Consider the following 24,912-nt stretch of genomic DNA (forward strand, 5'->3'; position numbering starts at 1 on the left):
ACCTATTTGAACAAGAGAATTAGGTGTAACAGGCAGAGAAGGAACTTTAATTTTTGACAGAGTCAGCATGAGTGGGAGAAGGGCAGAGAGAGAGAGGGAGACACAGAAGCCGAAGCAGGCTCTGAGCTGTCAGCCCAGAGCCCGACATGGGGCTTGAACCCACAAGCCGTGAGATCATGACCTGAGCCAAAGTCAGACCCTCAACCGACTGAGCCACCCAGGTGCCCCAGGAACTACCTAATTTATGAAGACGAGCAAAAAAGTACTTAAGCACATACAGATATAAGAGGGGCCAGCAAACAAGTCAGGTGTAGTAATTATTTTAGACTTAGTCATTATTTTAGGCTTAACGGGCCACAAAGTCTTTGTAAAAGTCCATTTTCGTTCTTTTAAACAACCTTCTAAAATTAAGCGTAGGGCGCTGGGTGGTCCAGTTGCTTAAGTGTCCGACTTCGGCTCGGGTCATGATCTCACGGTTGGTGGGTTTGACCCCATGTCGGGCTCTGTGCTGACAGCTTGGAACCTGGAGCCTGCTTCGGATTCTGCATCTCCCCCTCTCTCTAAAATAAACATTTAAGAAAAATGAGGTGTAAAAACCATTCCTAGCTGGCAAGTCTTACACAACAGGTTGGGGGGCGAACCTGGGTTTGTCCGCTTTGCTGACCCCTGCCGTGTAAGCAATCAAGCTTTTGTGGGGGAGGGGGTGGGGAGACGTGGAAGATCAGGGTAGTTCCGGGTTTACAAGTCTATCGACCACGAACACACCTACCTTCTCCCTACCTTTGCAGTAGGACATTGTCCACGTACCCTGGAGAGAAAGTTCAAGGCACATACGTACCAGCTTTCTCACAAGACCGGACACACACATACATACTCTCCTACCCAGGTTCTAAAAGAATAAAACAGACTTTATTTTAAAACTTTATTTCTGCAAAGCCAATCAACAAGTGTTGGAGGGAAAAAGTGTAAAAGTTATTCTTGCATATCTGGGAACAGCAAGCACTTAGTTTGAGAAAACAAGGACTTAAAATAGTTGAATCAAAGGCAGTACCCTGCTACTTGCATTTTAAAACGGTGATGTTCTTTCTTAACTTTCTTCCCTAAAAGCTACAATATGATACAGTACGCAATAGCTCACTTGAAAGTGCTAGAATCAGAAGGTAAAGAACGCCGTATGCCATCCCACTTACATGTCCTACTATACAATGCCTTTTTGGCGCTTGATAAACCAAGCATTCGTGTAGCATTACATTCAATAGAAACGTTTCTTGTACTTTGGGTTTTAAGATCCTTGCCCCTCCAGTTCCGATGTTGTGACATCTGACTCTTCGTCATTGTAAATATTTTCAGCCTGGAGAGGACAACCAAATAAAAGCATAGGTAAAAACGCCTCATCGTTTTTACAAAATTGTCTAAAACAGCATGAGATAATTCTGTCTACGCTTTAGGATTCGCCGGTCAATGGGTTTCAGTGTTGGAAATTTTTAGGTTAGAGGTTTTCCCCCCCACACTTTAATGAGGACACACTGAGGTGGTGTTCTTATTCACCAGTGTGTAAATCGCACCGCCATACCTAGCTGTCCACGTACTGCTTATTCCTATCGTAACAAGTGTTTTCCAAAAGTATTTCAAGCATCATTTGGATGAAGCAGTAGCCCCGAAGTTAAGAGATTTGGCTGGTTAACAGCACCTTAGAAAGGTCAGGTACTTAGTACTCCTCACCAGAGAACTCACTCAGTACCCTGCAAATACTGCCTATGATGACACAGCAGACACCAGACATCCAGCAGTGATGCCAAGAGCCCAGGTGAAGTGGGCAACAGTCGTGCAGAGCGACCAGATGCTGTGTCCACAGCTGTGTGTGTGTGGGGGGGTGGGGGCGGGTACACACAGGTTTCTCCTGACCTGACAGGTACATAACTGAACTAAAAGACTGTTGTTAAAACGGACAAAAGTCTTTTAAGATTGTTTCCTTTCTGTATTTGGTGTGATATGCACAACTTATAATAGAAATACTTTGAGTAAATAGTTTCTTTCTCCTTTTCATTCAGGAAAAATAAACATTTTAGCTCACCATTTGCCATATCTGCATGATGTTATCCTCAGACACCGAGCAAATGACCCAAGGTTCATTGGGGTTCCAACTAAAATCTGATATCTTGGCGGTGTGTCCTCCATGAATAAACTGTTAACAAGAGTTGAAAAATAAAGCCTTTGTTTTGTATCTTAAGTTTCCAGAGCATCAGTCTTGCAATGGAGGTTTAGAGGGAGGGGTTTACAGGCTTAGTAAATCCACCCTCCACTTATTTTGCAAATTTCCAAACCCTCAGAAAAAGGGACAGAACATAACAGTGAATGCCTGGACACCCTCCACCTACATTTCCCAAATACTAATGTTAACACGTGTGTTTCCCTACACAGACACACCTGCTGAACCACCCCTAAATAATTCGCCACACATCACCCAAAAGTAAGGGTATTTTCCTACACAACCGCACTGCCATTTCCATACCTAATACATTTAACGTTAATTCAGCCTCATTATCAAATGTATGTGGTTAGGTACCAATATTTAAGGCAATAAATTTCCATAATGTTCTATTACAGACATTCTTAAAACTGGCCCACCTGAGGAGTCTCCTGGTTCTTCTCTGTAGGGCCCCCCCCCCCAGGTGCCCCTTCTCCCCTTGCTAAAAGAAAGGCACACCTCCCAGCCACCCTCAATCTTTTCATGGCGCATCACTCAAGGTGGGGATTAAGAACCACCACCACCACCACCCCCCCGGGCGGGGGAGGTGGTTAGCTCTAAAAGCAAAGCCCCAGAAAGGCCAGGCAGAGAGCTTTGCTATGAAGTGAAGGGGGCAGAGGCTCACTTCCTACAAGACACAGCCTCACAAGAGAGTACTGGGCTTTCCTTACCTCAGAAGAATCAGAAGAAACCATTCTCACAAGGACAGTATGAATACACGATTTTGAACAAAGAAGTCACAGTTCCTGACCAAGTCTGATTTGACTCGTTTGACAATTAGGTTACAAGCAAGGTAACTATTTTACCTAATAATTTTTTCAGTTTAAAAACAATAGGAAAAAAACAGCTTTTCAAAATCACGTTAAGGGGGACATAAGAGAAAGTATGTGCAGACCACAGGCTTGGAATACAGAAGGAGTCCTCAAATCAAGATCCTGTTACACTAAAATTATAGTATCCAGTTTACCACAAGTAAATGTCCCTTGATTTCAGGCTCTCTTGTCAAAGGAGCAAAATCCTAGTGATTTCCTCAAGAACTACAAAATTGTTCTAGAACCATAAGATACAGGGTATCCAAAAATAGCTGGAAATCTTGAAAACATACTAAGTGCACGAATCAGTCACAAAAGACGTTATATTCCATTTCTAGGAATTGTCCAGAACAGGCAAATCTAGAGACACAAAGTAGATCACTGGTTGCCAAGGGCTGAGGAAAGGAGCAGACCGGGAGCGGACAGAGTTCCTTTTTGAAAGGGAAATGATCTAAAACTGATTTGTGGCAATGGTTGTACGATTCTGTGAACATACTAAAAACCATTGAATTACACAGTTTAAATAGGTGAACTGTATCTCAATGAAGGTTTTACCGAAATTAAGTACAAACAGCTGGGCGAAAACATCTTGTAGCAACGACTCAGCTAGAAAATACTTTAAAACCACGAAGCCATGCATCCCAAGACAGACTTTAGATTAAGCCACTCAATACAGAATAAACCATTTAGGTGCTATCATCTGTCTAGGATGACAGTTTATTAAGAAATGCTATCCCTTAATCAGCAGGACACAGAACATGCTAGCACGTGAGAGTCTCCTTATACCCCTTTGCCACTTTCTGCCATTGCTGGTGGGCATGGGAACACACCGGACAAGGAGTAAGGGGATCTTGGACGTCCGTGCAACATGGAGGTTTAGTGAGCATCTTCTTTTAAAAGTGGTGGGCAAAGCACAAGTATACTAAAACTGAGTACTGGCCTAGGAACTAAAAACACATTACAGAGGAATGAGTGACCATGTGCCAAGTAACTGGTGGAAACGAACGTGGATTCAGAGCGAGGACGGACCACTGTGAAGTCTGGCCATGCTTAGTAGGAAAGGGACTTAAAGGACGAAGACCGACAAGACAGACACACCACAGAAACCTCCCAAGGGCCAAGGAGATGTAAGTGATTCAACTAGGAGTAGGAGAGAGATGGTAGACCATGTTGGCACCAACAAGATCGAGAATGTCTTCATTTTCTGGGCAGGGACCTCAAAAACTCAGGTCACTAAAACATGTCTATATGGTTAGATAGTGGGAAGTATTGCTGAGTATCAATACCTACCCCCCACACCCCCCCAAAAAACCCTCAGAAATATTACCATCGGGAATCAGTGAGAAATTACACTATTTCCCAGGAACCCAACTGGTTCTTAGTGAAACATTCGTAAAAACCTACTGTGCTCTATTTACTAGTTTCAATAAATGTCAAAACCCAATCACAATAACCTTTAAGACCTCCAATTTGAAATCATCTTCAAGAGCTAGTGCTTGAAGTTCTGACTTATTTTCCAGATACATGGATCAATAACAAATTGTCCAATCTGCACATAACATTTCATCTTGCATAACAAAGCCAAAATATACCAGGAGTTCTGGAGGCCCATCTTCTGCGTCTTCTGCTGATTGTTCTTCTCCAATTTTGCTATTAAGAAAGAATATAATGCTCTCGTTATTGGAATTCTTGTAATGGGAAGGATGTTTGCAAAACCAGCATCAGCCCACAAAACACATCTTAAAACACATGCTAGAAACAACTTCTATACCATATCCATGACAGTTTCTCTACTAATTACTGGTGGAAGGATGGGATGCTTACTTCCTGTAAATGATTTAAGAGCTGTTCGTAACTGAAGACCCCACAATGAAATGGCTAGAAGTTAATTTACAATTCAATATTCAAATAAATACAATTCATTATTCTTAACTGTGGTTATTTACTGCATTGGATTTAAAAGGTGAAACAACACATCAGTCAAGGGAAGGCTGTTTTTTTTTTTTTCCTTCTCTTAAATTCCATTTGTAGAATTTGCCAGCAGGCCCAACAGTGAAATCTCTTTACACACCAAATATCAGCCCTGGTATCTAGCCCCAATGTGGACTTAGCTAGTAATAACTGCTGAAAAAGCAGCCGAAATACACAACCTTCCAAGTGATACTTTCTTTTTCTTCCCATTAAACTCAAACCAAACACATGGGACTGCTAGACAATTCTGTTTATCCTCCAGTCAGGAGTACCAATTGCTAACACTGACCTTTTTTTTTGTTTTGTTTTGTTTTAAATGTTTGAGAGAGACAGACAGACAGAGAGAGAGAGAGAGAGAGAATGAGCGGACAGGGAAGGGATAGAGACAGAGGAGAGAGAATCCCAAGCAGGCTCCATGCTGACAATGCAGAGCCCAATATGGGGCTCGATCTCACGACCCCAGAATCATGACCCGAGCTGAAATCAAGAGTCGGATGCTCAACCGACTGAGCCACCCAGGTGTCCCTAACGCTGACCATTTTAATCCATAATTTTATCTAATGTAATTTTAACAGTATGCAAGTCATGAAAGAATTTTAAGAAGAAATTTTATAATGCCTGCAAATTTATTACGGGCACCTATAGGGACAATTCAGCTGCATCACTCCATACAACCACTAGTTTTAAGTTTCTAATTTTACTACTAAAATTGTTTTCAAATAAAACTGAACATAGTCAAATATCTGCTTTAAAGATCGTCTACGTTTCCAAGATTCTATCATGGCCAGAGTTTGTTGCACATGAACACAGAACATCAGATGTTTAGAATACGAGCACTGTATTCCACAGTGTTTATGTCCTCTACACTGAAGGACCTGCCTGTCTCTGTAATTAAGGTGGGCTTAGTTTTAATAAACTAAAAACTTAGTCCACTTCAAAGCAATACATTTAAATGAAGGTAGAAAACAAGTTATCTTTTGGTAATTTAATGAGTTAAACTTAGGATAATGACATCTTAGAAATATATATAACTGAACACCTTTATTAATGGGTCTAAAGGTTCAGACAAAACAAATTAAGAAATCTGAAATTCTTCGAATAGCTACTCAAAAATCAAGGGACTTTAAACACTGGGAGAAACTAGAGCCTGGGTGGCTCAGTTCAGAGTCCAACTCTTGATCTCGGCTCACGTCGCGATCTCTGCGCTGACCGCACAGAGCCTGCTTGGGATTCTCTCTCCCCCATCTCTCTGCCCCTCCCCCGCTCGCTCTTTCTCTCTCTCAGAAGAACTTAAAATAAATACAATAAAATTGGAAGAAACTATAAAATACTGAGTCCAAGAAGAACATAAGCTCTCTCACAGCATGGGCTGCGCTTATCCCGTTCCCAAGTGTATCCCCAGCAGTTACACAGCCCACAGTGGGAGCTCAGCTCTTCCAAATGAACCAATGAAAGCACCGAAGAGCAAGCAGTAAAAACACTCTAGGAGTGCAGGCATCAAGTGAGCTCCAGTGAGACGTGAACAGCTAGCATCCACACCCCCTTTCTACAGCAAGAGTGTCCACAATACAATTATCTGGATATTAAAACCACACACTCCCCCCAACTTCATGCCTGAATATCAACAGAAAAAAAACTGATCTTCTCAATCTAGTTTGCAGTCCATTTGCTGATTCATTTCTATTTCACAGAAGAAAGACTCTTAAGGAAGGTACATGAAAGTTGCTTTAATATATTTGGCTTATTAAACTGGGGTTAGCAAACTACTCTCTAGTTTATTATTACATCATCTGCCAGATTAACATACTTCTGCAGTTTCTCGTCACCAGATTGTGAGTTACCTTAAATCCCACACGTTCAGGCGGCGATCAGTACCACTTGAAGCCAGAATAGTTTCGTTATGTGGAGACCAGTGGACCTAAGTAATACAGATTTGGAAGTGTAAAGAATCATCTGTTCCTACATTTGTGGATAGTTTCTAATCCTCGAGATTTTCCCATGTCCTGTTCTGCAATACTCTCTGTGGCCTGCGGCCCTCCTTCCTTGTCCTAGGCCTTTCAAGTGCTCTTAAATGGCCCATCTCCCTAGCCTGCCCCCCGAGAAGGACCACACTTCCCAATACAGGGGACCTCAGCTAGAAATCCCCATAAACTTATTCGGCCCCATAACCATCCCAGAATCTTGTAAACTTTTCAATGAAGTGCATCTTAAGCCTATCCAAATCTCCATTTGAAACCACATACAAGGTTTTGTTTTGTTTTTTTCACTAGAGGACCCACCCACACTGGATACCTTAACTGAAGAATCCTTGGGTTTCAATTTTTAAACTGATCCTGTTTTGCAAGGTCTTTTCTACTTCTAAAGTAATAATCTCACAGAGCTCCAAGGTACTTCCCACTAGTTAACCTAGAAGAGGAACTTAAAAATATATATACATACCATGTCTGCTATAAAAGCAAAAAAAATTTAAATAGCCCCCATCCAAAAGTTAGTAAAAACCTGACAGAGACACCAGAAAACTGTCACGTACCTGGAAAATTTCATCTTTATGAGATTCAAAGGTATGGAGTTTTAATTTTAAATTACGCAGATCCCATAAAGCTACAGTCTGAAGAAAAAATAAATGAAAAGGAATTCATTTCTCCACTTCACAGAAGAATTTTAGAGTATCTGATTATAGAACAAGGCAACTGGGTCCATAAACACCAAATATACAAAAACTTAGAAACCTTATCCGCAGAGCCAGTTGCGAGAATGAACTCGCTGTAGGGATTGAACGACAGACAATTGACCTCGGCAGTGTGAGCGTCCACGAGGTGGCTCGGCTTGGAGGTGGTATTGGATCTGGTGTCCCATCTACAACACAAAGGTACAAGGCACACAGCACAAGAGGAAGCCACCCGACCCTCCCCAGCTTGTCACACGCTCACACTCGTTTCCAGGTCCACACTGCTCCACACCACCCTATCTCCGCTATGCTCGCCCCTTTAGAGACACCCCAACCACATACAGAGCTGCCATTGGACTTCCAACCACTAAAGGACATATTCTAAACCTACGGAAAATAAACTAAGGCTATCATTCCTGGTTTCGTGTTGATTAGATTCCTGTCTTAATTACCAACTATTTCAAGCATACGCCAACTACTCTGTAGAGAATGATGTAATAATTTGATTCCTACAACCTAGCCTTGTCAAATTTTACTATCTGGCCATATTAGCCTCAGATATTAGTTTACGAGATAAAACACATGACAGGTGACTGAGCGCAGCCCTGTGGCTGTGACCTGATGCAATCATTCTTAGCGCTCATCTTCAAAGTCACCTTGACTCCCAATTTTGATATTTACCACTACGCTACCAAGCACGTTTCTTCACATTTACACTTTTTTCAAATAAAAATTATGTTCATTCATATAGCACAGTAACTTCTATGCAAAAACAGCCATTATATGGCTTCTTGTATGTCAATTCTACCTCACTAAAGTTTTTAACGCCAGTATAGGCCTTAAAAAAAAAAAAAAATCAAACCACAGGCCACCAGAATCACTGATGGTCTCATACAGGACACCCATATACGAAGACCCCACTGAACCTTCCACCTTACATCATAAGTTTCTGATCATCAGCAACAGATCCAAATAATGACTCGTGTAGCAGATGCCAGGCCACATCCTCTACGACAGCTGAGTGGCCAGTAAAGATGGCTTTAGCGTCCACAATCTTGCCTTCCTTTGGTCCTGCATTTATATCCCACAGACAGACAGTCTAAAGGAAGGAAAAAACAAATAACCTTCGTTAAAAAATTATTTAACTATAGGCGCCTGGCTGGCTCCGTTGGAAGAACATGCGACTCTTGATCTCAGGGTCATGAGTTCGAGCCCCACGCTGGGTGTAGAGATTATTTAAATAAACTTTAAGAAAACTATTTAACTATATAAGAGGTAGAAATAAACACAAGGCAGAGGAAATGTAAATAAAAGTAAAGCTTCAGAAACAGAAGAGTGTATGGTTGTAGTATAGCTTCCATGATCTGAGATGCAGGGGCAAGGAAAGGAAATGGTAACAGGGACAGGGAAACCGAGCATGATGGCAGCAAGAGACAATCACATTCAAGTTTCCACCTAGATACAGTCAAGTATCTAAAAGTCAAGTGTCTAAAATTCATCTAGATTACACAATGCAACACTGAGAGCCCAACATTCCATATCTACTGAACAGAAATTCACATCCTAAAAATTCAAGCAAGGTTGGGAGACTGGGAATTAAAACTAAAACATGCCTCTTAAAAAAGCAAAGAGGCTAAGTCTCACTTCACAGCAGAAACCACTACAGCACATTAGAAAGTGAGACAGGTGGATAGCCCAGAAACCCCAACTAGGCTACTTTGAGGGGCCAAACCTTAGGGCCTGCAGACAGATCCCCACAGTGTACTCCTCAAAATATCAGCAGAACCCAAGGAGAGGCCACAGGCCTCAAAGATCACAGATCAGCAGGCTCTGGGAGTGGAGTCTTCTATTGACAACCATCACAAAGAGGAAAGACATACTGTTTATGAAAAAAACATTGTAAGCTATATAGGGCAATGATTATCATCCAAACAATTTAAGACAAAGGTAAGTCCACTAAGGTATATTTGCAGTAATACCACTGACACTGGTATGGGATTCATCTTTTTTTTAGTTTTTTTTTTTTAACGTTTATTTTTGAGACAGAGAGAAACAGAGCATGAACGGGGGAGGGTCAGAGAGAGGGAGACACAGAATCGGAAACAGGCTCCAGGCTCTGAGCTGTCAGCACAGAGCCCGACGCGGGGCTCGAACTCACGGACCGCAAGATCATGACCTGAACCAAAGTCGGCCGCTTAACTGACTGAGCCACCCAGGCACGCCATGGGATTCATCTCTTTTAAAATCACTTTCGAGGAGGCGCCTGGGTGGCTCAGTCGGTTAAGCATCCGACTTCGACTCAGGTCATGATCTCACGATTTGTGGGTTCCAGCCTCGCATGAGGCTCTGTGCTGACAGCGCAGAACCGGGAGACTGCTTCAGATTCTGTGTCTCAGTCTGTCTCTGCTCCTCCCCCGCTTGCGTGGTCTCCCTCAAAAAAAATGAATGTTAAAAAAAAAATTAAACATTAAAAATAAACATTAAAAAAAGTTAAAAAAAAATCACTTTCTTATCTGAGTTTCAGCAACAAAGCTATTTCCCAGTAGCAGCTATTTATCCATGAACAAAAAAGTAGTTTTACATAATACACACACCTTAGCCTTTGTTGATACGTACACACTCAGATGCAAAATTTACAAGCACTGAAGAGAAAGGAACATGCAGAGCTCTTGCCATCCTCCCCTGCTCACTTCAGAAGGATCCTGGGAAGATTAGCAAGATGCCTGGCACATGCAGAGCCCTTGGGAAATGTCAGCTTTTATTATGACTAGCAACTCCCAGCCTAGTGTCTTCAAAAGGCACTAGTAATTAAGTTACTGAGTATAACCCATCCTCCCTGTTTTGGAGACTCTATCACACCCACTTTGAGGGAAGGGGAGGAAAGCCTCCCTTTGGAGAACTAAGGGAGACCTTGCTTCCCAGCCTCCCTTGTGACTGGGACATGATGTCGGCTCCAGCAGTCTGACAAGGATTTTGAACTGTGACCATCAACAGGAAAATCTGTTGTCAGGACTGCAAGCGTGGGGAAGAGGGAGTGGAGTATAACATCTACCAGCCTAATCTCTGAGTTGTGGATCTGACCTCTCCTCTCTGTTCTGGACCATTTTCTAGCCATTACAGCAATTCTGTGAGCTACCCTGCCCAATGTCCTTCTGATAAATTCCTCTTCTGTCTGCCATCAGCCAGAGTTGGTTTCAATTGCCTGCAGCTAAAGAATCTTGACTGGGCCAATTATCTGCCTTAAATATTTAGAAAAACATCAACAGAAATTGTGACCAGTAGAAACATAAAGAAGGTCTGTGATGTGACAGGTCCTGTTCTAGGCAGGAGGATATACTAAGGAAGAAGGCAAAGAACCTGTGGCCAAGTTATAAAAGATTTCAAAAGCTCCAGAAGTCTACTCTCAACTCTGGGGGCAGTCATAGCAAACACATTTTGCTTACAGTATGGGTTCCATGAAGGAATGTATGGAGCTGCAGGTGGCAAGAATGCTACAAACACTGGGGGCGCCTGGGTGGCTCAGTCGGTTAAGCCACCGACTTCGGCTCAGATCATGATCTCGCGGTCTGTGAGTTTGAGCCCCATGTCGGCTCAAACTCAGCCTGGAGCCTGCTTCAGATTCTGTGTTTCCTTCTCTCTCTGCCCCTCTGCCTCTCATGTGCTCTGTCTCTCTCAAAAATAAACATTTAAAAAAAATTTAAAAAAAGAATGCTACAAACACTGATCTACAATAATAACAGGATCACTTTGCATTTGTGTGGTACCTTTAAGATACTTGTATGAAGGATGCCAAGACAACTCAATAGGTAAATATTAGTCTCCTCAACAAACAGTGCCAGAAAAACAGGATAATCACATGCAGAAAAGGAACATGAACCCCTACCCCACACACAAAACTAAACTCAAAATGGATAAAGGACCCACCTATATGCAAGATCTAAAAGTATGCAATTCTTAGAAGAAAACATAGATGTAAATCTTTGTGATGTTGGATTATATGTAATGGTTTCTTAGGATACGAAAAGCACAAGTAACAAAAATAAAAACTAAACTGGACTCAAAATTATTTCTGTGCTTTGGAGGGCATCACCAAAAAAGTGAAAAGACAAGCCACAGAGTGGGAGAAAATCTTTTCAAATCTCATCTGATAAAGGACTGGTATCCAGAATAAAAACAATTCTGACAACTCACTAAAAGAAAAAACCCGAAATTTAAGGGGCACGGGGTGACTCAGTTGAGCGTCCAATTTCAGCTCAGGTCATGATCTCACATTCTGTGGGTTCGAGCCCCGCATCAGGCTCTGCACTGACAGCTTGGAGCCTGGAGCCTGCTTCAGATTCTGGGTCTCCCCCTCTCTCTCCCTGCCCCTACCCTGCTTGTGCTCTCTAATAAAAAAAACAAAACGAAACAAAACAAAACCACAAAATTTTAAATTTGACAAGGAATTTGAATACAATACTTTTCCAAAGAAGATCTATAAATAGCCAATAAAAACATAAAAAGATACTCAGAATCATTAGCCATCAGAGAAATATAAATCAAAACCACAAGGAGATACCACTTCACACCAACAAGGATGGCTCTAAGAAAAAGACAATAACAAGTGCTGAGGAAGATGTGAAGAAACTGGAACCCTGGGGTACACACTGCTGGTAGGAATGTGAAGTGATGCAGCTGCCATGGGAAAGCTTGGCAGTTTTTCAAAAAGTTAAACACAGAATTACCATATGACCCAGTATTTCCACCCCTAGGTAATGAAAACCTACATCCACACAAAAACTTGTACAAAAATGTTCACAGCCAACATCATTCAAAATAGCCCCAAAGCAAAGCAAAACAAACAAACCAACAAAAAAAACAAAGCCCAAAGTAGAAACAACCCAAATGTCCATCAACCGATGAACTGGTTGTTCAGCCATGAAAAGGAGTGACGTACTGACCTATACTTCAACATGGATCAACCTTGAAAAACTTATGCTAAAAAAAAAGAAACCAGACAGAAAAAAAAGCACATATTCCATTGATATGAATTACCAATAGACAACTCTAGGGGTGCCTGGGTGGCTCATTCAGTTAAGTGTCTGACTTCGGCTTCGGCTCAAGGTCATGATCTCGAGGTTTGGGAGTTCGAGCCCTGCCCTCCTTCAGGCTCTGTGCTGACAGCTTGGAGCCTGGAGCCTGGAGCCTGCTTTGGATTCTGTGTCTCCCTCTCTCTCTCTGCCTCTCCCCTGTTCACGCTCTCTCTCAAAAATAAATACACATTTAAAAAATTATAAAAATGAAAAAATAGACAACTCTATAGAGAAAGTAAATTAGTGGTTGGCAGGAGCTGGGGAAGTGGGGAGTGACTACTTAATGGGTCAAGAGTTTCTTTTTGTGACATTCGATGAAAATGTTTGAGTTAGTAGTGAAGATTGCACAGCTTTGTGAATATACGAAAACCCAGTGAAATGTACTCTTATATAAAAAAGTTTTTTCAATGTAATTTCTATTTGTCAGGTCTCACACTTCATTGTTTCCATTAGATATACTTTTAAATAATGGGACACCTTTTGCCCACCTTCCTTCTAGTCTAAGGCTGCTTCAAAAGAGCTCTGTGGAATCCCAAGGCTCCACCAGGGCGATATGATAACCATTGCTCTAAATCCTGTAAAAATGTTATCACAATAATCAGCAGCACTATCTTAGAACACCTCCTGCAGTGCAGAACTCTCCCTGACAGTCTTTAAGGACAGGAGATTGGGAAGAGTAAGTTTCTCACATGGTCGTCTGATGCACTCAGGAGATGTCCACTCAAATTAGAATTCCAGGAAAGACCATAGCCTTCCTTTTGGTGGCCTCTTAACCGAAGATCGGGATTACATTCTCCACTTGGGTCTAAAGAGAAAAAGAAACACATTAACTACTAAGTCATTTTCTGTTTATCAGAACTAGTAAAAGCGATTTTCATTCCTCACTGAATGAGCCGTAACGTTCATTATAATGCCTGGAAAACACCACATATGAATGACGACTTAGGACTTGGTCTGACCCCCAGCCACCCTGAAAAGCTGTTCTGTGCTTCATTGCAAATACTCAACGCAAACCAAGACTCATGACCATAAAATGACTAGTTCCTTTGCAAAACCTAGTACCAGCTCCGACACAAACCCCTGAAAACTACAGCTGTTCCCTCAAATGTGAGTGGCAGCAACCCTCCCATGGATCAAATTGTTTACAACTTTCTTGTGAGGAAAGAGTTAACACAGCAGGTCTGGTTGCTCAGCCCTTGCACGTATCCAGGGTAGCCCGCAACCATGACTGACCCTTAGCCACCCCCTAGGAATGTGACCCTCACAAAAATCGTCATCACTGACATGAGGTTGTGTACGCCCAGGGCAGTGAGGCATGCGGTAGCAGCTTGTCAAGACTTGCAGGATTGTTTGGCGATTCATGATGTACCTGGCTTCACTGCTAGGGTCCCGAGTTTCCCTCAGCATGGCAGGTCAGAGCAGGATGTGCCTATGTGACCAGACCTCTATAAAAAACGCCAGATCCGGAGACTCAAACAGGATTCCCTGAGCAGAGACATTTATCACATGCCCCTGTGGTCTGCTGCTAGAGAAAAAGCACGTTCCGTATGGCCCTGGTGGGGAAGGACTCAGAAGCCTGCGCCTGACCTCTCTGGACTCTGCCTGATATGTATCTTTTCTTCCTGCTTTTTGCTCTGTATCTTCTGCGGTGATAAACCCTAGCCAGGAGCATAACCTGCCGGGAGGTCCTTCTGTTCAATCAACTGAATTTTGAGGACGGTTAATAGACTCCCAAAATGTTTAAACCTTTAAAAACCATAGAGTACACTAGTTTCAAAAATGTTGGAGCAATGGCCTGATTTCATTACTACATACCTGGCTTAGCAGGGTGCTTTGTATAGTCAAAAACCAGCACATCAGAAGATGGTGTTTTTGTAGCAATGATGTGAGGATTCTGCGGCATGTAACGAGCACGGTTTACTTCTCCTTCATGGTTAATTTTAATTTCACATTCAATTTTTCCTGTTACAGAACCAAAGCCACCAAATTCTAATGTGAGAAGAAAGAAATAAACATACACTTACGATTAAAATTCACCAGTCATTTAGCTTAATACACCCAACAGATTTTAACAGAATACAACATAACCAGAGAACACAAAAATAGGGGTTCAGTTGCCACTTGAAATTAATTTATTCTCAAAGCCCATTTGGAATGGAAAATGATAACACTATTTTCTGCAAGTTAAGTTTCACCTTGGATTTAGAATAATTAAAAACTGGCCTCTTTCAGTTGTGAAGAGGATGTAATTATTCCTAAAATCAGAAATCCATACTAGCTAACCCCCAACTCAACTCTAAGACACAAATATGCTGGCTCCACCAGCACACCTAATTCAACTGCTAGTGGAGTGCCAAAGCTAAAACGAGGGGGCTAACCTATCTGGCATGTGCATAAGACTATAGTGTTGAGTAGTTATTAAAAAGGCCTTGGGAAAGTAACAAAGTCACATAAAAAGCAGAAGAACCTCTGAGAAAGCAGCAAGATGATAGCAGAAAGAATACAAGTAGAGAGCATCTAAGCAGATAAGGACAAATGAGGACATTTTCTTTTTTGTGCCCATAGATTAAAAACTTGAATAGTTGCTGACACTTAAAACGTTGGGAGGCTCATTATAACTGTATCATTTCTTCCTGACCTATATTGCTACTCCTTTGTCCATTCCTTTTTTGTTCACCCTGTGTCTCGGGTTAGGGAATCACAACTCAAATGCCTAATGGAGCCAGGGAGGTAACAAGTAAAACAGACTGTCCAGGGCCTGGAGGAAACAAACCGAAAGCAGCAAACCATTTCTCAGTTTCAGCCAGCTCTTGCTATATGGGAATGCTTAATGAACACTGGCTCCCATGGTTTAGTATCGGTGTTCAGCCATTCTTCTCCGTGGCAAACAGAGCTTACTACTCCGTGTGGCTGAAAATCATCTCTCATTCCCCACAGCTACTCCCACACAACCATATACAATCACCTCTTTCCCTCTCGGCACTTCCCTTACCATCATGTCAATGGGAGAAATGTTCCCTAGCAAAGACCACCCGTCCTGATCCTGACACTGCTCCAAACCTGCCCCAACTTTGATTTTCAACCCATCACCCAACCCCCCTCCCTTTGTGGACTCTAACAGCTCTAACACTTCTATATAAAGACACTCAAGTCCCCCAATTCCTTTACTTATTACAACCTGAACAGCTCTCCTCTTTAAAAAAAAAAAAAAAATGGATTTCTAGGTAAGATTTACTTCGAACACAGGGCTTTGTTTTCTCAAACTCAAAAATTTGAAAAAAAACCCCACTATTTTAATAATAGTATCCATTACAAAATACTGTAACTGAAAACAGAAAGCGGTATTAACTGAATTACTTCAGTCACTTGTTAGAATATACTGAACAAGTAACTTCATATATCCATAGGTTACGCAGAGGGACTAATTCTTAAGCCAAGGGTCCAATAAACACATACTTCAGGATTAAAAGCCACTAAAAATTTCTGATTATAACAATATTTACAGAAATAACGCATAAAGTTGTAGGGAAACGGACTGTGAATTATGGGAGTGGCAAATGGAGTAAATCATTTTGGAAGATAGTTTTCTACTATTTTAAGTGGACAGTGAATACACCATACGACTCAGCAATTCCACTCCACTAGATAAATCTTCCCACATGTGTATAAGGAGACATGGCAAGGATGTTCACCGAAGCACCATTTGTAAATGCAAAATACCACATACACGTAATCCAACTGCCCCCAGTTGAACAATGAATGAAGTAAGGTTTAATCACAGTGGAACATCAAACAGCAGTTCAAAGGAGACAGGCATCTACATGGTACACACACACATTATCGCATAAAACAAGCTGTAAAAACCCTTCATATTTACTACTGTATGAGTAATAACAGTTAAAAATGGCACACTGATTTTCAGGACACAGTGATAAAGTCTTCAAGGAAAGCAGATCAGGAAAGGGGTATGGGGTGGCAAGACTTTAGCTATAAAATATTTTATTTTCAATAAGAAAAAAATTAAAGCAAATTCCTTAAAATGTCAAGATGAAACCTTTTAGGGCTGTGCAGAAAGCACTAACCCAGCAGGTCTGGCTGCTGAGCCCTCGCCGCTCTGAGGGACACTGGGACCATGAATGACCCCTGGCCGAGTCCTGGGAACACAGACCTCAGAATGTTCTTTCCGTTACTGATGGACTGATGGTTCTGTGGTGTACACCTGGAGCAACAGACCATGCTGTACCAGTTTGTCAGGGTCGCTATGCACAAACATCAAGATTGACGATATGCACCTGGTTTCATTACTGGGGTCCTGAGTTTCAGCTGTCTTAACTGGCTGCCAGCAGGATGTGCCTGTGAACCGCCCCCCACCCCAGCCTCACATCCAGACACTCAAATGGGTTTCTCTGGGCAGGAGAGAGAGATTCCGCACATGTCCTTGTCGTCTGCTGCCAGAGAGAAAGTACATCGTGTGCGGTCCTGGACGAGACTTGTGCCAGACCTCCCTAGACTCCCTGATGCGTATCTTTTTCCTGTTGCTTCTCCTCTGTATTCTTTACTGTAACAAATTTTAGCCATGAGTATAATTTGCTATGGAGTATTGTGAGTCCCTCTAGCACAATGACCAAACTTGGGTGATGGTGGGAATACCAAATCAAGGGAATATAGGTTTGACAGGGTAAAAAAGGAAGTCAATAGCTTCCATAGAAAAACCACTGTAAACTGTCTGGTATGTATGCCTGCTTTTTCCTATGCACACGCAACACATATTATTCCTTTTACCAAAATTGGTACTATAATCACACAGAAGTTACTCGATTTATCTTGGACATCTTTCCATACAAGAGCATACAAGACTTGCCTCATTCTTTGTGAGTCTATGTAAAATTTCACATTTACCTCATTCTTAACAATTGCTGCACGATATTTCAAACATACCATAATGTGTTTAACCAATTTCCTATGAACTAACATCTGGGTTGCTAAATTGATCCTAATTTTTCCATCTTACAAATAATGTTATATCATGAAATCTTTGTGCACATGTGAGCAAGTAGTTCTATGCGATAAAGTCCTAAAAGTTAAACTGCTGAGCCAAAAGAGATTAGTAGAAAACTGTAATAACATATAACTAGAAAAAGGCACACTCCCTCAGACACTAATAGAATATATGGTATACCTACCACCCTTCTCACTGTCACAGTGGGAAGCATCAAACTGTGCATCATCGTTCGGAATATGGACTCGAGCAACCACAAGATGATTCTGCTCATCAGATGTGTGAGTCCCCAGCACTAGCCAATGAAGGGCATAATCCTTTCCTTCCGGTCTGTTTAGGAAAGAAAATAAGTCACACTAATCCTACAGGAAACCAGTTACTAACAAATGCAATCCATTACCAATCTCCATACCCATAATCATGACTTCTCACTTAAAAAACATCTTCCAACTTAGTACATTAGATATTCCTAATTTTCCAGTAAGAGACAAGATAGAATGTTAAGTTTAAGAATCGAGTCCAAAAAACTGGGTTTAAATCCTGAATCAAACTAAAATTAGCTATATGCAATTCCTTACATCACAACTTCCTGTGGACCTCAGTGTCTTCACCTAAAAAACAGGTTATGGGGGCAAATGGCATGATGAGACAACGCTTTATTGACGTTCACGGTGCTTAATGTTGGAAGGCCAAGACGTACGGCTCTGGGCCCCAACACTAGACAAGTTAGGCTATTTATGTTTGTTCCTAAATTTAAGTTGTTGAAAGGATTTAGTGGTTTTTAAAAGAGGTGTGAGGGTTGCTTCTATGAATGTAATTTAGTAATAACTTAAAAGATACAAGGCGAGGGGCACCCGGGTGGCTCAGTTAGGTGTCCGACTTCAGCTCAGGTCATTATCTCACAGTTTGAGTTGGAGCCCCATGTCTGTCCCTGCGCTGACAGCTCAGAGCCTGGAGCCTACTTTGGATTCTGTGCCTCTCTGCCCCTCCCCCGCTCACACTGTCTCTCTCTTTCTCTCTCTCTCTCAAAAATAAACATTAAAAAAATTTTTTAAAATTTTAAAATGGTGAGATTTTACTAAGATTTGGCTTAAAATAAAAAAGAACAATAAATACATATACAACTCCAAAACCAGAACAAAGCAACCATGATTAAGCAATAACAGTTTGTTTGAAAAAAGACAGGAGTCTTAGTTGATGTATGTTCAGTGCCCAAGAACAGCATATGGCTATCAAAAAAGATAGTTCCATCTTAGGTGAACTTACATGGGGAGGGAGAGGCAATGCATGGGAGCACTCACCCACTTAAGTTTAAATGAAAAAAAAAAAAACATACCTAGAAAATAGACTCAAAGCAACTGTACTTTAGGAGGACTTAGACAAAACGAAATCTGTTCTGTACAGGGAATACTAATTCAAAACAAAAGGGAACTTCAACATATCTCAGTAGAACCATTTGAAAAGAAATGGAAATGCTTGGGAGAAAGGAGGCACCACAGAGCAATGTTAAGGCTGACATAAAAGGAAGTCACTTTTCATAGGGTTAAACAGAAATAAAAGGTTCTAAGGAGCACGGTCCCAACATGGAATGGAGGACCTGAAAAATTCCTCGACTCTAAATTCAATTTGGGTTTTCCCTAACACTGTAACCATATAAGGATTTTTCTTTTTTCCTGTAAATCCTTTCATCTCCATCATTAAAATACAAACCTATTTTCCTGAACCAATCAATATTACAAGGTTTCCCTCCAATGTTGGAGGCACCTAAAGCCACAGAAGCACTAATGTTAAAAGACCTTGTCCTTCTGCAGCGTCAGCATCTTTTGATCACTTTGACTTCACTGCTAAGAAATTTCTCTAACAATAACAGATTGTCACAAGGTTATTATTCTCAGGAGCACTGTCTTAGCGGCAAAAGACTGACAACAACCTAAATATCCATCAATAAGGCACTGGTGACATAAATTATAGTATATCCATAAATGGAATTCTGTGGAAGCCTTAAAACAAGAGAGTGTATTGGGGAGCCTGGGTGGTCAGTTAGGTGTCAGACTCTTGATTTCGGCTCAGGTCATGATCTCCTGGGTTTGTGGGTTCAAGCCCCTCATTCGGTTCCTCGTGCTGTCAATGCGGAGCCTGCTTGGGATTCTCTCTACCCCCCACAGGCTCTCACTCCCTGTCTCAAAAATAAACAAACTTAAAAAACCCACCAAAACCCAAGAGTATATTTAAGCATGCTGATAGGAAAAAGTCTCCCATGTAAACCACCAATTGAAAAGTCAAGTGAATAACTTGCTACATAAAAAAAGGTGGAGGGGAGGGGCACCTGGGTGGCTCAGTCGGTTAATCGTCCAACTTCAGCTCAGGTCATCTCACAGTCTGCGAGTTCGGGCTCTGTGCTGACAGCTCAGAGCCTGGAGCCTGCTTCAGATTCTGTGTCTCCCTCTCTCTCTCTCTCTCTCTCTCTCTGCCCCTCCCCTGCTCATGCTCTGTCTCTGTGTCTCAAAAATAAATAAAAACATTTTTTAAAATTTATAAAAAAGATGGAGGGGAGATATGTGTAATGTGTTTTATTCTGGCAGGAAGAGTTAAAAAAAAAAAATGACGGTCTCTGCTCTGGGTAATGAGACCAAGAGAATAGGGGACATGGAAAGGGGATTTATTTTTTTTTTTACTCTATGCACTTCGTACCATCTGAATTTGAATGATTACAAAGCGTTTTAGGTAAAGACTTAAGTTAGTCTCAATATGTTTAAGAAATTATCTAATAAAAGATATGGGTTAGAGGTGCCTGGGTGGCTCAGTCGGTTAAGTGTCCGACTTCAGCTCAGGGCATGATCTCGCGGTTCTTGAGTTCACAGGCCTGCGTCAGGCTCTGTGCTGACAGCTTGGAGCCTGGAGCCTGCTTCAGATTCTGTGTCTCCCCCTCTGTCTCAAAATAAGTAAATATTTTAAAAAAACTAAAAAGAATAAAAGATACAGAATAAAATTATTTTCTTTTATTAAAAAATTTTTAATGTTTTTATTTACTTTTGAGACAGAAAGAGACAGAGCATGAGCAGGGGAGGGGCAAAGGGAGAGGGAGACACATAATCTGAAGCAGGCTCCAGGCTCTGAGCTGTCAGCACAGAGCCCGACACGGGGTTCAAACCCACAGACTGAGATCATGACCTGAGCTGAAGTCGGACGCCCGGCCAACTGAGCCACCCAGGCGCCCCTAAAATTATTTCTTAAAAATACCTAAATGAAAATTTTTACAAGGCAAATCCACTATGTGGACAACTAACGAACTCAGTTTAAGGACAATAGCTTAGAAAGTACAAGTAGTTACTGGGAAGTATGTAGGTAGAAGGCAGGCCTTATGAGGTTGACCAGAGTCTAGTTCCTCAAAGACCCAGGCAGTAAGAGCAGCCAATATTTCCACTGTTCCATATAGTAACAAAACACAGTCACATTCCCTTATACCCAAACAGAATCCTGCAAAGCACCACATAGCTATCCTCAACATCCAAGAATGTAGGCAGGCTGGCTGGCATTTTCTTGCATTCCCAGAGCCACTGCACACCCCACAACCAGACCCCACTTCTTTGTAATGCAAAGAATACCATGGAATACATAATTTAAGGTATTTTCTGTTCTGTTCCTAAGTGTTCATATGCAAGCAGTATCTGGGAGATGCCTAGCTGACTTAGTCAGTGGGACATGCAACTCTCGATCTTGGAGTTGTAAGTTCGAGCCTCACATTGGGTGTAGAGATTACGTAAAAATCTTGGGGCACCTGGGTGGCTCAGTTCGTTAAGCGTCTGACTCTTGATTTTGGCTCAGATTGTGATCTCACAGCTGGTGGGAGGGAGCTCCACATCAGGCTCTGTGCTGAAGTCCCAGAGCCTGCTTGATATTCTCTCTGCCCCTCCCCCCAAACTATATTATAAAAAAACCCAAGAAAATAAAAATCTTAAAAAAAAGCAGTATCTGGGCTAAGAACATAGAGATCATTTTTAAAATTGTTACACAAAACATATCACAGATAATATTTTTAAAAGACTCGAGTAAGCAGTTTGCACTGAAATCCAAATGGAGAAAGTTACTACACTCTAATAAATTATTTTTCAACAATGGGGTGGGAAAATCAGCATCAGTCACCACTTACTGTGTACTTACTCTGTGCCAGCACTTTAACAGTGCCTAATCTCATTTAATGCCCTCAAATACAGGCAGTCAGAACCTAGAGCACCTCCATTTACACATCAGACGACTTGGGAATGGATATTGACCAACCTGCCCTAATTTGGGTACTGAGAAGTAGGGGGCAGGATTCAAACTCAGGTCTCTAACCTTACAGTCTCACCCACCCCCGCTGTTTTCTACTGTTCAGGTAGGTCAGAAAGATCCAAGAGAATATAAGTTAAGCTGTTAAAGTTTTTAATTTACTTAACAGAAATACAGAGTCAAATGTACGTGGTACTCTAAAGGAGAACCTGAATACCTTCAGGTATGTGATGCTCAAAAGTGTTATGTCAATGCTTAGAAGTCTCCATTATTTATTTCTTGGCTACTCTTCCCACATCTGTATATTTACACTGCGATTTTTGGGAACCCCAATGGAAGCCCCTACCTGTATGTAGGACAATGTTTGGGAGTCTGACCTTTATTTTATCTTGTAAGATTAACTGGGTCTTGAAGTGCCTCAGTGGCTCAGTCGGTGGAGTGTCAGACTCTTGATTTCGGCTCGGCTCATGGTCTAATAGTTTCGTGGGTTCCAGCCCTGCACTGGGCTCTGTGCTGATGGTGTGGAGCCTGCTTTGGAGTTTTCTCTCTCTGCCCCTCCCCCACTCATGTTTTTCCCCCCTCTCTCAAAATAAACTTAAAAAAATTAAATACAATTAACTTGCTCCTATTTTCATAACTTGTCACAAAATCCCCTTCATAGACTAGTGTCGTCAATCCTCATTAAGTCATATACTCACATTACCTAAATTGAATAGTTTTAAAGTTCATGGCCAAATTCCTACTAGAAAAAGTGCAAGCATATGAGAAAGGTAGTCTAGTACAGGAGTTACCTCAACTCTGGGGCACCCAGATTGGGCTCAGAATCCCACTTCACCACTTACCAGTTGTGTGATCTTGGGGATGTTACTTAGTTCTATCCCAGTTTCCACCACAGTACAAGGAGGATAAAATCACAGTACTGTTCTGAGTATTAAACCAAATTAGCAGGACACAAAACTCTTCACATGGACCATACCCTATTCTAAATGTTCAATAATGACAGCACTTATTACCAGAGAAATGTAAGAAACAGCCGAAAAGAACACTCTTACGAAGACCAACAACAACCTCAAAGTGTTTTCCACGCTATTAGCCAATAACCTCTTTTCTTCAGTGAACTGTTGCTAAATTCTTTTCCCCTTTGTCCATTAAAACCTATTCATATTGGGGGCTGATTACATGAGTGTGCTCGCTTTGTAAAAATCCATCAAGCCGTATGCTTACGATTTGTGCACTTTTCCTGTAAATATTCTATTTTTCAATAAAGTTTTAAAGAAATCCATTAGTCTAGGGCCCCCCAAAATGCTGCTCTGTATTGAAACCCAAGAAACATCAAATATGTTAGGTGTTTTCTACAAATATCATTAAACGCACACATTCTTTACCCCCTTTTACACCCACGCTTACATGTCAGAAATCATCCCACAAATCACTTAAGTTTTGAGAATAAAAACCACCTGCCAGTTCATCCAAGGGCTAAATTGATTACACGCTCATGTACTATGTGTAAAATGCTGAAACTTGGAAATTCAGGACAATAGCTAAATTTACACAAAGTAAAAGTTGCCAGAAACCCTTACTTAGTCACTTCAGGAAGCCACTGAACGGTAAGACTCGGCCACTGAAGAGCATGGGTCATAACCAGGTCATACAGAAACGGCGTATTCTTCTTCCAGATTTTATATTCTTCATTGATGACACGCTCCTCCACAGTATCTTCAAACACTGAAATTTGGAGAAAGCCCATACAATTAAGCGGCTGAGAGAAATCGAAGTCAGAATCTGTACACAGATACTGGAGGTCACCTCGAGATGGCCACACCTAACCTACTCTTTAGCTTTACATTTAATTTGGACGCAAACTAACTGCTCTTCCAGAACGCGGAGAAAATATTTATTAACACCAGGAAGCTTATTTTTTGCACCTATAAGTCAATAGCGCTTGTGTGTACAGAATTGAGTAATTACACGGACAACGATTCTGTTTTGCCAGTTACAGCTGTTCGCACCTGTTCTAAGATGACGACTCGTACGTACAGGGGCTCCACGACCCACCCGGGGAGCCGAATCCACGTGTAGCAGAAACCCCTCGGCCCGCTCCCTCCATCCCCCACCAGGAGCGGCCTCCGCTCCCACGAAGCCCGCGTCAGCAGCCATAGGCCGGCGTGTTCCAGAATCCCCCGGACAAGGGCCGCGACCCTGAAGCGATCGACGCGCGCGCGTGGAAGGAGCTGCCGTGCCCGCTTTCCGGCGGTGGAGGCCGCCTCCGCCCGAGAGCCAAGGGCGCCGGAGGGAGCGCCGCCGCCGGAGGGGGGAGGGGAGTTGGGGGGGCGGGGGAGGGAAGGGGGCCCAACCCGCGGCCCCGCGCCCGGCTCCGGAAGTGCTCAGAGCCCTCCGCGCCGCGGTCCCGTCCAGCGTAGGCCCCTCGAGGCGCGCGCCTAGCCTCGCGCCCGGCCCCGCCCCCTGCTCCTCACGCCAATTCGCGCCTTTCGCCGGCGCGTGCCGCGGCCTCGCGCGCCCGCCGCCCCCCGCGGTCCCGGCGCGCGCCGCCCCGCAGGGCCTCTTACTCTCTTTACTCGCCATCTTGCGTCGGGTCGTTCGCCCCTCGCCGCCGCCTCGGACTCCCCTCGCTAGCCAACAGCAGCCCAACCACAGGCGTTCCTGCCTCGCCCAGGCGCGTCCACTTCTAGCTCTCGAAGCGCGAGCTCCGTCTTACAGCCTGGGTGCTCCCCAGACGCTGCGTCCTTCTCTCCTGCCTCCTCCCCGCTCGCGGGTACCGAGGTCTGAGGCGCTCTTCTCTCTCTCTCCAAACTTGGAACGAGACTTTTCAACCCGCGCCTCCCAGCCCGCCCAGGCAGCTGAGCGCAGGCGCA

General features: G+C 42.6%; 1 protein-coding gene across 2 annotated transcripts; it reads right to left on the minus strand.

The window, feature by feature from the left end:
• Window positions 1-908: 908 nt before the first annotated feature.
• Window positions 909-24,912, minus strand: RBBP7 (RB binding protein 7, chromatin remodeling factor). Of its 2 annotated transcripts, none has more exons than XM_047843341.1 (12): window positions 24,607-24,912; window positions 23,620-23,764; window positions 17,955-18,100; window positions 14,587-14,733; window positions 13,461-13,576; window positions 8,638-8,798; window positions 7,761-7,887; window positions 7,562-7,639; window positions 6,873-6,949; window positions 4,653-4,710; window positions 2,075-2,185; window positions 909-1,351 (listed from the first exon to the last, which is right to left on the minus strand). In XM_047843341.1, the coding sequence occupies exons 1-12, from the start codon at window positions 24,620-24,622 to the stop codon at window positions 1,283-1,285; spliced, it is 1,251 nt and encodes a 416-aa protein (XP_047699297.1). In that variant the 5' UTR covers window positions 24,623-24,912; the 3' UTR covers window positions 909-1,282. The 2 variants fall into 2 exon arrangements, with proteins under 2 accessions (XP_047699297.1, XP_047699296.1); XM_047843340.1 differs by having other exon boundaries at window positions 14,587-14,760.

This window comes from Prionailurus viverrinus, chromosome X, assembly GCF_022837055.1.
Source record: "Prionailurus viverrinus isolate Anna chromosome X, UM_Priviv_1.0, whole genome shotgun sequence".
Taxonomy (NCBI): domain Eukaryota; kingdom Metazoa; phylum Chordata; class Mammalia; order Carnivora; family Felidae; genus Prionailurus; species Prionailurus viverrinus.

Bases quoted from the DNA above. Each gene is read 5' to 3' on its own strand.
- RBBP7 (XM_047843340.1), bottom strand. The intron at 13,577-14,586 runs GTATGTAGTAAT...TTTTCTCTTTAG, and splicing joins AAAGCACCCTGCTAAGCCAG to ACCCAAGTGGAGAATGTAAT. The intron at 1,352-2,074 runs GTGAGCTAAAAT...TGTCCTCTCCAG, and splicing joins TCATGCAGATATGGCAAATG to GCTGAAAATATTTACAATGA.